This window comes from Notolepis coatsorum (genome assembly GCF_963971535.1).
Source record: "Notolepis coatsorum genome assembly, chromosome: 1".
NCBI lineage: Eukaryota > Metazoa > Chordata > Actinopteri > Aulopiformes > Paralepididae > Notolepis > Notolepis coatsorum.
In genome coordinates, this window is record NC_140165.1 from 80981445 (window position 1) to 80997271 (window position 15827).

The 15827-nt window shown below is 43.0% G+C and overlaps 2 protein-coding genes across 2 annotated transcripts in view; both read left to right on the forward strand.

Moving 5' to 3' along the window:
• LOC311239772 (uncharacterized protein) overlaps window positions 1-9896 on the forward strand; it is a gene marked incomplete at its 3' end in the record, with an annotated part of 83443 nt that extends 73547 nt beyond the window's left edge. Inside the window, exon 6 of the mRNA XM_084328204.1 lies at window positions 9893-9896. Coding sequence (XP_084184330.1) covers window positions 9893-9896 — 4 coding nt within the window. The remainder of the gene's footprint in view (window positions 1-9892) is intronic.
• A 5184-nt stretch (window positions 9897-15080) lies between these two features.
• Window positions 15081-15827, forward strand: part of aimp1b (aminoacyl tRNA synthetase complex interacting multifunctional protein 1b) — a gene marked incomplete at its 3' end in the record, with an annotated part of 41814 nt that continues 41067 nt past the window's right edge. The window contains exon 1 of the mRNA XM_084313163.1: window positions 15081-15171. Coding sequence (XP_084169289.1) covers window positions 15147-15171 — 25 coding nt within the window. The 5' untranslated portion in view covers window positions 15081-15146. The remainder of the gene's footprint in view (window positions 15172-15827) is intronic.

The following is a 15827-nucleotide window of genomic DNA, read 5'->3' on the forward strand; positions in this document are numbered from 1 at the left end:
GTCCTAATGATAAGGATAAACGCTCCATGAAGAAAACCAATCCCCTTGCCACACATCTATGCTACTCAGTGTATTGGGAGGACTGAGAGGACGGGGGGTGACCCGAGGCCCAGGAGGACCACCTTAACCCTTTCACTACCACACGACAAAGGGTTAACCCTTTCACTACCAAATGGTTAACCCTTCCACTGTGACAATACAGAAGGTTAACCTTCTGTAGTGTGGTAGTGAAAGGGTTAACCTTCTGTATTGTCGCCGTGAAAGGGTTAACCCTTTGGTAGTGTGGTAGTGAAAGGGTTAACCCAGGGGTCGGCAACCTGCGCTCTTTAGCCAATCAGCTGCGGCTCCCTGGCCCAAAAAAATCTTACACTTTTTTAATTTTTTATTTATTTTGGAGATCGATGTCACATATTTCATCAACTAAAATATTGAGTCAACAAAAGGCTTACCTGTATGCCTGATATGTGGTGCGAAATTTGCGAACAACGAAAAATTTACTTTTTATTTTATAGATTTTCCACAAATAAGGGAAGGAATCTAATAGAGCTGCATAGTTCAGGGTTTTATTTCAAAGTAGGTCTACAGAGTACACCAGTGTTTTGTCTCCTCTTCTGTGTTTTATTTAAAAATAGGTCTACACAGCCAGTATTTTTTCTCCTCTTCATAAGAGTTTGAGGTTTTCCTTTGTTATAACAGGTAAAAACAGCAATAAAAAGTCAACATTTTTATTTTTGTTGCTTTATAATCCCATTAATGCAACAAACTGCATTCATTTATTATTTATTATAAAGTATAATAAATCGCAAATTACTTTGGGTATGCAATTGTCAGGCATTTTATGCTAAATGTGGGGTATGCTTGGGGATATATAAAACGTTATACACTGTGTTATCTTAATTTTAAGGGTAAATAGGTTGTGCGGTTCCCTGAGCATTTTATTTTGTGGGAGGGTGTCAGGAATGGAGGTAGGTGAATTCCAATGGGTGAAGGCAATCACAGAGACGGAGAGTGTTTACTCTTGAACAGGTTCGACTTTAATAGTAAGAACACAGAGTAAATTCTAAGAGAGACAAGTGCTAAATAGCACAGGCAGGAATAAGGTAAATAGGAGCTTATTGGAGGTCCAGAGTTGAACCGTCCACGTTATCCCCGAACGCAATTAGTGAAGACCTGACAATGAACAAGCAGAAGACAGGTAGGTTACATAGACACCAAATACCAACATTCCACACACACCCGTGACAGCCAATCAGGAACCACCCCTAAGTGACAGCACTAATTGACAGGGAAAGGACAGGTGACAAGCCCAGTGACATATGCCAGGAATGTGGGTGGTCACCGACCTCAGTCGGTGTCCAGAACGTAACAGTACCCTCCCCTGATGAACGGCACCAGACGTTCACCTAGGGGCCTCGGGATTCAGCCGCCGGAAATCAACGATCAGGCTGGGATCTAAAATATCCCTTTGAGGCACCCAAGAACGCTCTTCTATCCCGTACCCCTCCCAATCCACCAAGAACTGAAACCCCCTACCCCTCCGCCTACAACCCAGTATCCTCCGCACCGTGTAAATGGGTTGACCGCCAATAAACCGGGGCGGAGGAACCACAGGCAGTGGCGGGGCCAAGGGCGATGAGAGGAATGGCTTCAACAGGGACACATGAAACGTCGGATGAACCCTCATAGAGCTCGGAAGTCGTAGCTTGTAAGCCACTGGATTAACCCGATGAATCACTTTAAATGGTCCTATAAAGCGAGGAGCCAGCTTCTTGGATTCCACCCGGAGAGGGAGATCCCGGGTGGAAAGCCAAACCCGCTGCCCTGGATGGTAAACTGGAGCCGGACGACTCTTACGGTTAGCTTGCCGTTGGGTACTAACCGAAACCTTCTGTAGCGCCTTCCGAACCTGTTTCCACGTCCTGCGACAGCGAGCCACATGTGCCTGGGCCGAGGGCACCTCCGCCTCCTGCTCCTGCTCGGGAAACAGAGGAGGTTGAAAACCATACTGGCACTGAAAGGGAGACATACCGGTAGAAGAGGAGAGAAGGGTATTATGCGCGTACTCAGCCCAAGCCAATCTCCTACTCCACGTTGCCGGACATCTCAAGACCCCCTCCAAATCCTGGTTGACCCGCTCCGTCTGCCCGTTCGACTGCGGATGGAACCCAGACGACAGACTGACAGAGGCGCAGAGGCCGGCGGCAAACGCCTTCCAGAACCTGGAGGCGAACTGAGGACCCCGGTCCGACACGATATCCACTGGCAGCCCGTGGACCCGAAAGACATGCTGTATAACTAAATCAGCAGTCTCCCGGGCCGATGGAAGCTTGGGGAGAGGGACAAAGTGAGCCGCCTTAGAGAACCGATCCACCACCACCAAAATGGTGGTGAACCCGTCCGAAAGGGGAAGACCAGAAATAAAGTCCAGAGATATGTGTGACCAGGGTCGTTTAGGAATAGGAAGTGATCGGAGGAGACCCGCCGGTGCCCGTCGAGAGGTCTTACTACGTGCGCACACCGGACAGGCCGCCACAAAGGAACGCGTATCCCCCTCCACTGTCGGCCACCAGAACCTCCTACGGATAAATTCCAGGGTCCTGGTTGCCCCTGGGTGGCTGGTGAGGGATGACGCATGTGCCCACTGTAGCAAGCGTGAGCGCGCCACCTTGGGAACATACGACCGTCCCGGAGGACCCCCACCTGGATCGGGCTCCCGCGTTAGCGCCGACCTTACCACCCTCTCTATGCCCCAAGACACGGGTGCCAAAATCAAGGCCGGTGGAATAATGGGATGGGGCTGCTCCTCCCGACCAGGAAGATCAAACTGGCGCGACAAAGCGTCAGGTTTGATATTCTTGGAGCCGGGTCTATAGGAGATGGTAAATCGAAATCGTGTGAAGAACAACGTCCACCTGGCCTGGCGAGCGTTAAGGCGTTTAGCCCCTTGGATGTAAGCCAAGTTCTTATGATCAGTCCAAACAATGAAAGGATGTGTCGCCCCCTCTAACCAATGTCTCCACTCCTCCAGTGCCAATTTGATCACCAATAACTCCCGATTACCCACGTCGTAATTACGCTCGGCTGGTGACAGACGGCGAGAAAAAAAAGCACACGGGTGCACTTTCCCATCCTTTAAGCATCTCTGAGAGAGCACCCCCCCCCACCGCGATGTCAGAGGCATCCACCTCCACAATGAACGGAACCTCTGCGTCATGGCGGATCAATACAGGAGCGGATGTAAAAAGACGTTTAAGATCGCAGAAGGCCAACTCAGCCCTAGGCGACCATTCAAAGCCAGGGAGAGAGGCCTTAGTGAGAGCTGTTAATGGATTGGCTAAGGCGCTAAAGTTGCGAATAAAGCGCCTGTAAAAATTTGCAAAGCCCAAAAAACGTTGTAACCCCTTGAGCGACGAAGGCCGTGGCCAGTCCAAAACTGCACTCACCTTGGCTGGATCCATGCGCAGATCGCCCTTCGTCAACACAAAGCCCAGGAAGGATACGGTGTCCGTGTGAAACACACACTTCTCAGCCTTAACGAATAGTTGATGCTTGAGGAGACGGTCTAGCACCTCCCGAACGTGCATTTGGTGTTGCACCATATCGAGAGAAAAAATCAGGATATCATCTAAGTAGACAAACACCGACACCCCAATCAAGTCTCGCAGCACGTCGTTAACCAGGGCTTGGAAGACTGCCGGAGCATTAGCCAAACCAAAGGGCATGACCAAATACTCATAGTGCCCATTGGGTGTGTTAAATGCAGTCTTCCACTCGTCTCCCTCTCTAATCCTGACCAGATTGTATGCATTACGTAAGTCAAGTTTAGAAAAGACCTGTGCCCCCTGTAAGCACTCAAAGGCCGTGTCCATGAGAGGTAAAGGATATCGGTTCTTGATGGAAACGTCATTCAATCCCCTATAATCAATGCATGGGCGCTGATCCCCATCTTTCTTATTAACAAAGAAGAAGCCAGCGCCGGCAGGGGAAGTGGACGGGCGTATGTGCCCCGCAAGCAATGCCTCCTCTATGTAGGTGTTCATGGCCAAGGTTTCGGGGCGTGAGAGAGAGAACATTCGCCCGCGAGGCGGGGAGGTACCGGGTAGAAGATTAATGGGACAGTCGTATGATCTATGAGGCGGAAGTGCTTTAGCATGCGTCTTGCTAAAAACGTCCGCCAGGTCCCAATAGATCTCAGGCACCCCTATCAAATCGGGATTAGAGGGTAGATCAGAATCTGCCACGCTCCCCACTATCCTGGAGAAAGAGGGAGGAGACAAAAGGGAAGAGGGGGGGGAAGACAAGGGTTTGGGCAAACTCCCGCTGACGATCGACTTGACGTTGGCCGCCGTTGAGAGTTCGCCCGTGCTCCAATTAATGATATGAACACATGACGACAACTAGGGATGACCCAACACCATGACAGAATAGGGGGAAAAGATGACAAAAAATGTAACCCATTCCCACTCCCCACCCGCCCACTGCCCAGGGGCCGACCGTCCAGGGCGTAAACCGGTAATCAGTCAATGAGAGTCAATGAGAGCCTTAGTTCCCCTAATGTCACCCCCACAGTTGATCGCCACCTCAAAAAATGTACGTGAATCAGTGGGTTTGGCAGGAATGAGCCCACCTGCTGGCGCTTTCTCGAAGCCTGACGGCGCACCTTCTATTCCCGACTGGCGCCGAGCCGATACAGCCTGGACCCGACAGCTGCCGAAGCGGTGACCGGTGCGACCGCACCGGAAGCAGCGTCGCTCTTTGATGAAGCGCTGCCTCTCGTCGTCCGAGAGCGACAGCGCTCCAAGCTGCATGGATTCATCACCCAGTGGCCCACTCGTATAATGCATGGGAGTATCAACACCAGGAGAAGAAGGAAAACATACCTGAGTGTTGTTGACACGCTCCTTCTCCCTCTCCTGGTGCCGATTGTCCATCTTGATGGCGGTGTTGATCAGCACTTCCAGCTGCTCTGCGATCTCACGCGCGGAGAGCGCATCTCGCATCCGCGCTGAGAGTCCCCTGACGAACAGAACCACGCAGACGTTCTCCGCCCAAGCTGTCTCCCGAGCCAAGATCCGAAAATTGATAGCGTAAGCTGCGACCGTGCGGAGGCCCTGCCGGCAGTCGAGAAGACGACCGCCAGCCTCGAAGATCGAGAGTACCCGGGAAGTATCGAATACTCTTCTCAACTCCCGGGTAAAGGCGTCCAGACTGTCGCAGATTATCGCTCCCGCCTCTAATTCCGCCGTAGCCCAGGAGAGAGCTTGACCGGTGAGCAGTGTGATAATATACGCTACCTGTGCTGTCTCCGATGGAAATGATCGTGGTTGCAGCCGGAAAACGAGTAGACACTGGGTGATGAATTCCCGACAACCATCCGGTGATCCATCATAGTGAGCGGGCGCCTGCAGTCGTGGCTCGTGGGACCGTTCCTGGACCCCGAACACCCCCCGACTCTCCTCTGCGTGGACCGCTGCTTCTCCCGTCGCCGACTGAACTCCAGCCACTCCTTCTTGGGCTTGTCGGGCTGTGGCCAACGCCAACTGCGCCACCGCTTGGGATGAGCCGACGATCCCGTTGAGTCGGACTAACTCGGCGCTGACCAGCTGTTGATGTTCTTCCATCCGTGTCTGGGCCGCTCCCTGCGCCTGGAGCATCTCCATGATGGCCTCCATGGAACTCTGATGGTCAGGTCTTCTGTCAGGAATGGAGGTAGGTGAATTCCAATGGGTGAAGGCAATCACAGAGACGGAGAGTGTTTACTCTTGAACAGGTTCGACTTTAATAGTAAGAACACAGAGTAAATTCTAAGAGAGACAAGTGCTAAATAGCACAGGCAGGAATAAGGTAAATAGGAGCTTATTGGAGGTCCAGAGTTGAACCATCCGCGTTATCCCCGAACGCAATTAGTGAAGACCTGACAATGAACAAGCAGAAGACAGGTAGGTTACATAGACACCAAATACCAACATTCCACACACACCCCTGTGACAGCCAATCAGGAACCACCCCTAAGTGACAGCACTAATTGACAGGGAAAGGACAGGTGACAAGCCCAGTGACATATGCCAGGAATGTGGGTGGTCACCGACCTCAGTCGGTGTCCAGAACGTAACAGGAGGGGGGAAAAGTGGCTCTTTTGATAGTAAAGGTTGCTGACCCCTGGGTTAACCTATTAGATGGAGAAAAATTAGTGGTCCTATAGAGGAGGCCTCAAAGGAGAAAGAGAGGAGATTGAAAGAAAATGTAAAACCTGGCTTTTTGCAGAGCAACGGCTGTGAACCTGAAACAGACACTTCCTCACCAAATGTGAAAAATATAATATAAGCAAGCACATTTTAGAAAGTTAGACTTAGTGACATTTAGGTTTTCTTAAAGGTGCTATAGATAACATTTGTATGTAGAGTAATCATTAAAAATATATATTATAATAATAATAATTAGTGCTGTCAATAGATACAAATTTTTTAACTAATTAATCTCACAATTTTCTGTAATTAAGTGGAAAAATGCGATTTTTAATCTAGATTAAGACCGAAGCTTGTAAAGGATATTTACTTGAGTAAAATCATGGAATTAATGTAAAATCAACACAAAGAAAGTATATTTAGATTCAAAGACTATTTTAATAGCTTTCTTTGAATACAGTTTCTCTCCTGTGAAATACAAATGTTCAATAAAACCATCAACATTGACTCAGCTAGACCTCTTTCTTATATTATATTGAACATTTTCCACTCCATAGATTAATCTAGATAAAAAAATGTAACGCTTTAAATTATTTAAATTAATCTCCAGAGTTAAAGCATTAATTTTGACAGCCCTAATAATAATACATCCACAGAGCTTTTAGAAAGGTACTGAGTAAAAGTATTGCTTTTCCCACAAAAAAATTATTAATTTAGTTGTTTACATGTTGCAGGCATGTATTTCATGTGGAATACACCTGATTGGATAAATGACATGCTGGTTCTGTAGTGTGACATCTAGTGGCTGAATGTTATAACTGATGCACCTTTAACCTATAATTAGATTAAGAAAAACTAGCAGTCCGGCTAGGGGAGACTCAACGAGCTGTGAGCAGCAGTCTGTGTTGCTGCCTGCCAGGAACCAGTGGCGGCTCTACCACTAGGGGCGCTAGGGCGCCGACCCACCTGCTGGCCAGCTGCTGTTAAATCAGAGAAGAAGACAATAAAACTTTTTCGTTTTTGTGTTTTATAGCCCTATAAATAATATAAACATGTTTAAAATTAATAATATTTACTCATTTTAAGTATGTTTGTATTTCCAATGCACAATATAACGTTATTATCTAAATTAAAAAAACATCGTTTTCCAGAGCAGGAAGTGACATCACGTTTTTGATCGCTGTCTCCGTCACAGCCAATCAGTGCATACGGCGTTGTGCGTTGAAATATGACTATTATGTTGGAATCCGAGCGCGATTTGAAGCGGTCTAGAAAGCAGCGTGAACTTCCGTGAGAATTTCCATAGCCGCATTTCGCGGAGACGCTCTCTGATTGGCCGACGCCAGTATTTTTTTCCATGGCAGAATTTCACAGAGACGATCTCTGATTGGCCGAATCCAATTTCTAATGTTCCAATTCTAGCTTCTAGCTTGGTTCCTGGTACTAGGACTGTTGTTTGTCTTAGAGCGTGCCGTGCCGTGACTGCAAGTTCTTTCTTTAGACTGTTAAGCTTAGGCACTCTTTCAAAGTTGGTTAAGGTTAGAGTTTGTCTTAGAGCATGGCGATAGAACGCCAGGTAGTTTGCAGTCTGTTCGAGCGGAAATGGACAAAGGAATGTACTTGTTGAGTGTTGTGCTAACGTCGACGAGCTCAGCTGAGCTAACACTTGGCTAACAAGCTATATGGCGGATATCAAGCTCTCCTGCCCTGGACGTTTCAACTAAACAGTGAGTCTCTCTCTCTCTCTCTCTCTAACGTTAGTACTAGTACTAGGCTGGTGCGGGCTAACTGGCTATCGTTCTGGGAGCTAACGTTAGTACTAGTACTAGGCTGGTGCGGGCTAACTGGCTATCGTTCTGGCAGCTAACGTTAGTACTAGTACTAGGCTGGTGCGGGCTAACTGGCTATCGTTCTGGGAGCTAACGTTAGTACTAGTACTAGGCTGGTGCGGGCTAACTGGCTATCGTTCTGGTAGCTAACGTTAGTACTAGTACTAGGCTGGTGCGGGCTAACTGGCTATCGTTCTGGGAGCTAACGTTAGTAGTACTAGGCTATCGTTCCGTGATTTGTTTACTTGGTAACACGGGTTGCTAAGGAATTTAGGTTCGAGGTTGAAGAAATCTCTCTCTCTCTCTCTCTCTCTCTCTCTCTCTCTCTCTCTCTCTCTCTCTCTCTCTCTCTCTCTCTCTCTGCTTAACGTTAACGTTTGTAAATAGTTTTTTTAGGAGCAGTACTACTGCTGGCCATTCATGAAGCGAGACATTGCTGATTGTTTATTTATCGATGGCTCATTGATTTAACTACTGCAGCTCTCTCGGATTGAAAATACGTGGATTATGGCTTGTTCAATATCGTCTATGTTTGAATGAATGAATGAGAACTTTATTAACAGATTGCAGAATGGGTACAATACAGTACGGCTCAATACACACAATTGTTAAGGGGATGCAGACCAGAGAAAGACGTTTGTCTTGTTTACATCAGGGTCCCAGATTTTCGATTCATATCGATAGTTTAATAGCTAGCCTTGGCTCGTTTAACAATATGCAAAATATGTGTACAGCCCTGTACTCATACTGAAGTTATTCTTGGTATATAATAGGTCTGATTGTGTAACGAATCGATTCCACGTCGCGCTGTGTGTGAGAGAGAGAAGGAGAGAGGGAGAGATCTGCCTGTGTTTGTAGACGGGCGAGTTTTGTTTCTAACTTTTCTATTTATATATTGTGTTTCAAGTTGTGAATTAGAGTCTAGACTATACTTTATTTGACTGGTTGTGTGTTGTTGTAGTAACAGCTGAGCGACTCGTTCATAAGAGCCGATTCATTGCAGTGAGCGTGAGTCGAATCGCTCACGTCTTGCCATGAGTGTTGCGTGGTACTGTACTGTACTGTACAAAATATTTGGTATAGCGCCCCTAGTGGCGAAGTACCCAGCGGCCGATACTGCCAGGAACTGAGGGACAGTGTTCTTGCTGTTATATTTGATGTTATGTATTTGTTTTGCTTTGTGCTGATATTGTTAACAATCAGCTTTTGATTATATATGATTTATGATATCTATTTTCTACTACTATGGTAATGTTTTTCAAATTAAAGGCACAGTCTGTAATCTGCTTCTTTTGCCTAGATGTCACTGTTTGACAGCATTACAGATTCTACCTTTAACATTTAGCTTGTCAATGTTTAAACATGCTGTGGTAGTACAGTGTTACATCGTGTATGATATGTCATTAAAGCTCTGTTTGAATTTAAGAGAGGGAGGAAGAGATAAAGGGGGGAGCGAGGGAGATAAAGTCAGACAGAGAGAGAGAGTGGGAGATGGGACTGACATAGTTTGATCTCCAACAACAACTGGTGTCTACTCTGACTGGAGAGTGAGGACAACAGCTGAGAGGGGGGGGGGGGGGTCTATGTCTGAGTTGAAGACGGTTGCTTCTCTTTCAGTCTGTCTTTCTGACTGACTGTAAAGTTCCAACATGGCAGCAAACCCACATGATCCATTTAAACCAAGGTAGGTCTACTGAGCACTCTGTGTGTATATGTGTGTTTATACTTCTGTTGAGCTAGTGTGTGCGTGTGTGTCTTTTTACAGTAAGTGTGTATGTGTGTGTCTTTCTGTAAGTGTGCGCACTCCTCATACTTGTTCTTGTCATCTTACTCTGTGAATGTGTGCGTGTGTATATGTGTGTTTATACTTCTGTTCAGGTAGTGTGTGCGTGTACGGCCATTTGTGTGTGTGTCTTTTTACAGTAAGTGTGTATGTATGTGTGTGTCTTTGTGTAAGTATGTGCGCACTCCTCATACTTGTTCTTGTCACTATGTGTGAATGTGTCAGTGTGTAGTACATTTCTTTAACACTTTCACTTTCGGCTTCATCCCTGTCTGTCGCCAGTTCACTTGTGTGTACTCTGTCGCTTTCATAATAATAATAATAATAATAATAATAATAATAATAATAATAATAATAATAATAATAATAATGTCATTACCACAGCCTCAAAGTTCTCTCTCTCTCTCTCTTTCTTTGTCTGTGTCCGGCTAACCACAGAGAGAATCATGTAAACATTTAGTCTACTATCTAATGTTTAATGTACAGTACATAGTACTACATGTAGGGAGAGTGATACAGTACGTATAGTCCACTGTATATTGTTTGATGTACATAGTACTAAATGTATGGAGAGTGATACGTATGGTCTACTGTCTATTATTTGATGTTGATATTTGATATTTGTTTAATGAGGCTATGGGCTGTATGTGTATGTCACCGAATTTCCCCAAGGGGATTAATAAAGTTCATCCTTATCCTTATGTACAGTATTACATTTATGGAGAGTGATATGTATAGTCTACTGACTATTCTTTTATGTTCATAGTACTAAATGTATGGAGAGTGATACGTAGTCTACTGCTGACTATTCTTTGATGTATAGTGTTAGGAATGAGATTAATACAATAGGTTTCAATGTTAATAATCCTCCAGGATTTCTTTGTGTTTGTTGTGTTAAAAAATATATGATTGTCCAATCACCACTATGCTAACAGTATGAAGGAGTGGTCTGTCCATTCACCACTATGCTAACTGTCCAATCACCACTATGCTGACTGTCCAATCACCACTATGCTAACTGTCCAATCACCACTATGCTAACTGTCCAATCACCACTATGCTAACTGTCCAATCACCACTATGCTAACTGTCCAATCACCACTATGCTAACTGTCCAATCACCACTATACTGACTGTCCAATCACCACTATGCTAACTGTCCAATCACCACTATGCTGCCTGTCCAATCACCACTATGCTAACTGTCCAATCACCACTATGCTGACTGTCCAATCACCACTATGCTAACTGTCCAATCACCACTATGCTGACTGTCCAATCACCACTATGCTGACTGTATGAAGGAGTGGTCTGTCCATTCATTTACATACATTTAGCTGAACGCTTTTATCCAAAGCGACTTACAAGTTCTGTACGACAAGTCATCAGGAAGGGCACAACTCTATCAGCTGAGTAACAATGGTCATCAAAGTGTTGAGTGCTACAGTGTAGGTTAGTTTATTAGGACAAGTGCATGACAGTGAGGTTAGTTTTTTTTATTTTTATCTTTTTATTATTATTTCAGATACTATGCTAACTGTATGAAGGAGTGATCTGTCCATTCACTAATATGCTAACTGTATGAAGGAGTGGTCTGTCAGTTCACTACTACGCTAACTGTGCTGAGAGCTTTACCAATGTGCGTTCATGCACTTCCTTCTTTTACAGTTTCCCTGGTTTGCATTCCTGGATCACTCTCTGACATGCATTGCAACGTACCACCGGGAGAATAGTAGACTACCATGACCACTGACCAGACATCGCTTCAATGTCTTAATTCATAATACAAAGTTTCCAAACTAACTTTTGGATTAAACAGAGTTTTATGCGTTGATGAGCGGTCTTTCCCAGCGGAACTTAAAGGAGTTTTGATACAGATTGTCTGAAGTCTGCCAACAAATATATTGTTTCATCAGAGAACATGTTTATTCACAAAATGGATCAACATTGTGTCTGTTGTACTGTGTTCTGTATGTGAGGTTCTGTTGTCATTGTACCATGTGTGTCTGTTGTATCGTGTACTGTATCTGTGTTCTGTATGTGTCTGTTGTAGGCTACTGTGTTCTGTATTTGTGTCTGTTGTACTGTGTTTTGCATTTGTGTCTGTTGTACTGTGTTCCAGGGGTGTAAAAAGTACCCAGAAATAATACTTAAGTGAAAGTATGGGTACCGTCTCAAAATCTTACTCAAGTAAAAGTCAGAGTATCTGCATGGGTATGGGCGGGTTCATTTTCCATTGATGGGGATTTGATTGGCTGTTTTTAAATAACGTGCGGCCGCAGGATTAATACGTTTATAATGTTAACGTTAGTTTGGCCAGAGAAACAAATATACTAATTTAAATGGTTGGACCTGCGAGATTTGTACTTTGTAGGTCTGCATTTTAAAAGTAAGGAGTAAAAAGTATGTATTTTTTCTCCGAAATGTAATTGTAAAAGTACAAGTATACAAACCTAATAATACTCGAGTAAAGTACAAATCCCCCAAAAACAGTACTTAACACTTTTCACTGCCACACAACAAAGGGTTGTAAGTATTGTAACAAAGTACAATTACTCAAGTACTTTACACCCCTGCTGTGTTCTATATTTGTATCTGTTGTAGTGACGAATGTTGTGAGGTGCTGATGTGTCTGCAATATTCCCCCTGCATACCAAGGACTGCATGGTTCTGAACCTAAACGAGAGGACCGGCAGACATTAGGCACGGCAGTAAAGCTGACACTGCTGTGGCCCCGTTGATATCTTGAGGTGAATGGTCGGATAGCTTGAGGTGAAAGGTCAAGAGACCCCTTTTGAGCACGGACAGGCCAACTCTTGACCTCGACATTCTGCTTAAAGATAGAATCTTTAATGCCGCCAAAACAGCGACCTCTAGGCAAAAGAGCCCCTTTCGGTACTGCACTTTGTTTACATTTATTTGTTTAGGTTTCATTTGTGGGTGTATGGGAGGGGTTACTACTTCTAACCACACATCTGTAATCATGATAACTAGTGTGTGTGTGTGTGTGCGTGCGTGCGTGCGTGCGTGCGTGCGTGCGTGCGTGCGTGCGTGCGTGCGTGCGTGCGTGCGTCTGTGGGGGGAGATGAAGTAGTCTTTGAGTCGAGTGTGTGTTTGTGAGTGTAGTTGACAGTGTGTGGGTGTGTGTGTGTGTGTGGGGGGGGGGGGAGGTGAAGTAGTCTTTGAGTCGAGTGTGTGTTTGTGAGTGTAGTTGACAGTGTGTGGGTGTGTGTGTGTGGGGAGGTGAAGTAGAGTCTTTGAGTAGAGTGTGTGTTTTGTGAGGGTAGTTGACTGTGTGTGTGGGTGTGTGTTTGTGAGTGTAGTTGACTGTGTGTGTGGGTGTGTGTGTGTGTGTGTGTGTTTGTGAGTGTAGTTGACTGTGTGTGGGTGTGGGTGGGTGTGTCTGTTGACTCCTGATATTTATAACAACTTGCCAAACCTGCAGCTGTCTCTCGCACCCTATACCCCTCTCCCCCCCTCACTCCCTCTCTCTCTCTCTCGTAGTAGGTCTTGAGTGAGTGTTTGCAGCTGTTCTGTGTGTACGTGTAGTTTTTTTTGCCTGTGTATGTGTATTGTTTGCCTGTGTAGTTTCAGTTTGTTTGTCTGTGTGTATGTGTAGTTTATTTTATATTATATTGATATTGTATTGATACTGTATTGATACTGTATTGATATTGTATTGATACTGTATTGATATTGTATTGATACTGTATTTATATTGTATTGATACTGTATTGATACTGTATTTATACTGCATTGATATTGTATTGATATTGCATTGATACTGTATTGATACTGTATTTATACTGTATTGATATTGTATTAATATTGTATTGATGCTGTATTGATATTGTATTGATACTGTATTGCTATTGTATTGATACTGTATTTATATTGTATTGATACTGTATTTATATTGTATTGATATTGTATTGGTATTGTATTTATACTGTATTGATATTATATTGATACTGTATTTATTTTGTATTGATATTGTATTAATATTGTATTGATACTGTATTGATATTGTACTGTATTGATACTGTATTGCTATTGTATTGATACTGTATTTATATTGTATTGCTACTGTATTTATATTGTATTGATACTGTATTGGTATTGTATTTATACTGTATTGATATTATATTGATACTGTATTTATTTTGTATTGATATTGTATTAATATTGTATTGGTACTGTAATTATATTTTATTGATATTGTATTGATATTGTATTGGTACTGTAATGATATTGTATTGATATTGTATTGATATTGTATTGATACTGTATTTGTTTTGTATGTACAGTATATTGTATTTATACTGTATTGATATTGTATTGATATTGTATGGATACTGTATTGATATTATATTGATATTGTATTTATAATGTATTGATACTGTATTGATATTGTATTTATATTGTATTAATATTGTATTGGTACTGTAATTATATTTATTGATATTGATATTGTATTGATATTATATTGATACTGTATTTGTTTTGTATTGATACTGTATTGATATTGTATTGATACTGTAATGATATTGTATTGATATTGTATTTATAATGTATTGATACTGTATTGATGTTGTATTTATACTGTATTGATATTGTATTTATATTGTATTGATTGTTATTATATTGTATTGATATTGTATTGATACTGTATTGATGTTGTATTTATATTGTATTGATACTGTATTGGTATTGTATTGATACTGTATTGATGTTATATTTATATTGTATTGATACAGTATTGGTATTGTATTGATACTGTATTGATATTGTATTGATACTGTATTGGTATTGTATTGATACTGTATTGATATTATATTGATATTGTATTGATACTGTATTGGTATTGTATTGATACTGTATTGATATTATATTGATATTGTATTGATACTGTATTGATATTGTATTACTGTGTTGATATTGTATTGATATTGTATTGATGTTGTATTTATACTGTATTGATATTGTATTTATATTGTATTGATACTGTAATTATATTGTATTGAAGCAACAGGGTTTATAAGAAATGTGGTCTTATCATGAGAATTAGGCTAGCAATGTTTCAGGAATGGTCTAATTTGTTTACTGTAACTATACCAAGGTATAACAACTACTCTCTCTCTCTCTCTCTCTCTCTCTCTCTCTCTCTCTCTCTCTCTCTCTCTCTCTCTCTCTCTCTCTCTCTCTCTCTCTCTCTCTCTCTCTCTCTCTCTCTCTCTCTCTCTCTCTCTCTCTCTCTCTCTCTCTCTCTCTCTCTCCAGCCTGGTAGCAGCTCTCAGTAAATTGGACCCAGAGGACAGCGAACATATTGTGGATTATTTTAAAACACAGATGCTGCTGTTGAGAGAGAAAGCATGTGAGGACACACACACACACACACACACACACACACACACGCGCGCACGCACGCACACGCACACACATATACACGTTTATTTTCATTTATTCGTTTATTTGGAAGGCACAGCATGTATTAATGGACAATACATAAAATGCACTGTAAATACACAGGATTTAGCAAGGGATGCACATTTTCATCCTCAGTCCCCAAATAAAATACAAAAACAGAGCAATATAAAGACATGTTAAAACAAAAGAACAATCATTTACAAATACATGGCTACAAAGCAAAAAGGACCAAGACCACAAAGGTCCTATAAATGGTCACATGATTGGTGTTCTAGAATCTTTTTTTTCTTTTTTTTCACTTTGAGTTTAAAAGTAGTAAAAGTTGGACATTCTTGAATGGTGGTAAACTGTTCCACAACATACTTCCCTGCACTGACGAGACATTCTGACCCAAAGTGGTGCGTTGGCGCTGGACCTCGCAATCCTCTCTAGAGGTCGACCTAGTCCTATGACCATGGCCGCCTAGTTATAGTTGAAAGTGGGGGTGCAAGTATTTTTTTTATTCTTTTTTTTTTTTATTTTTTTATTTTTTTTTTTTGCAAGGGGTGGTTTGGAGGGGGTCCGGCACGACCCCCTCCACGGCAGATTTTTTTACATTTAATG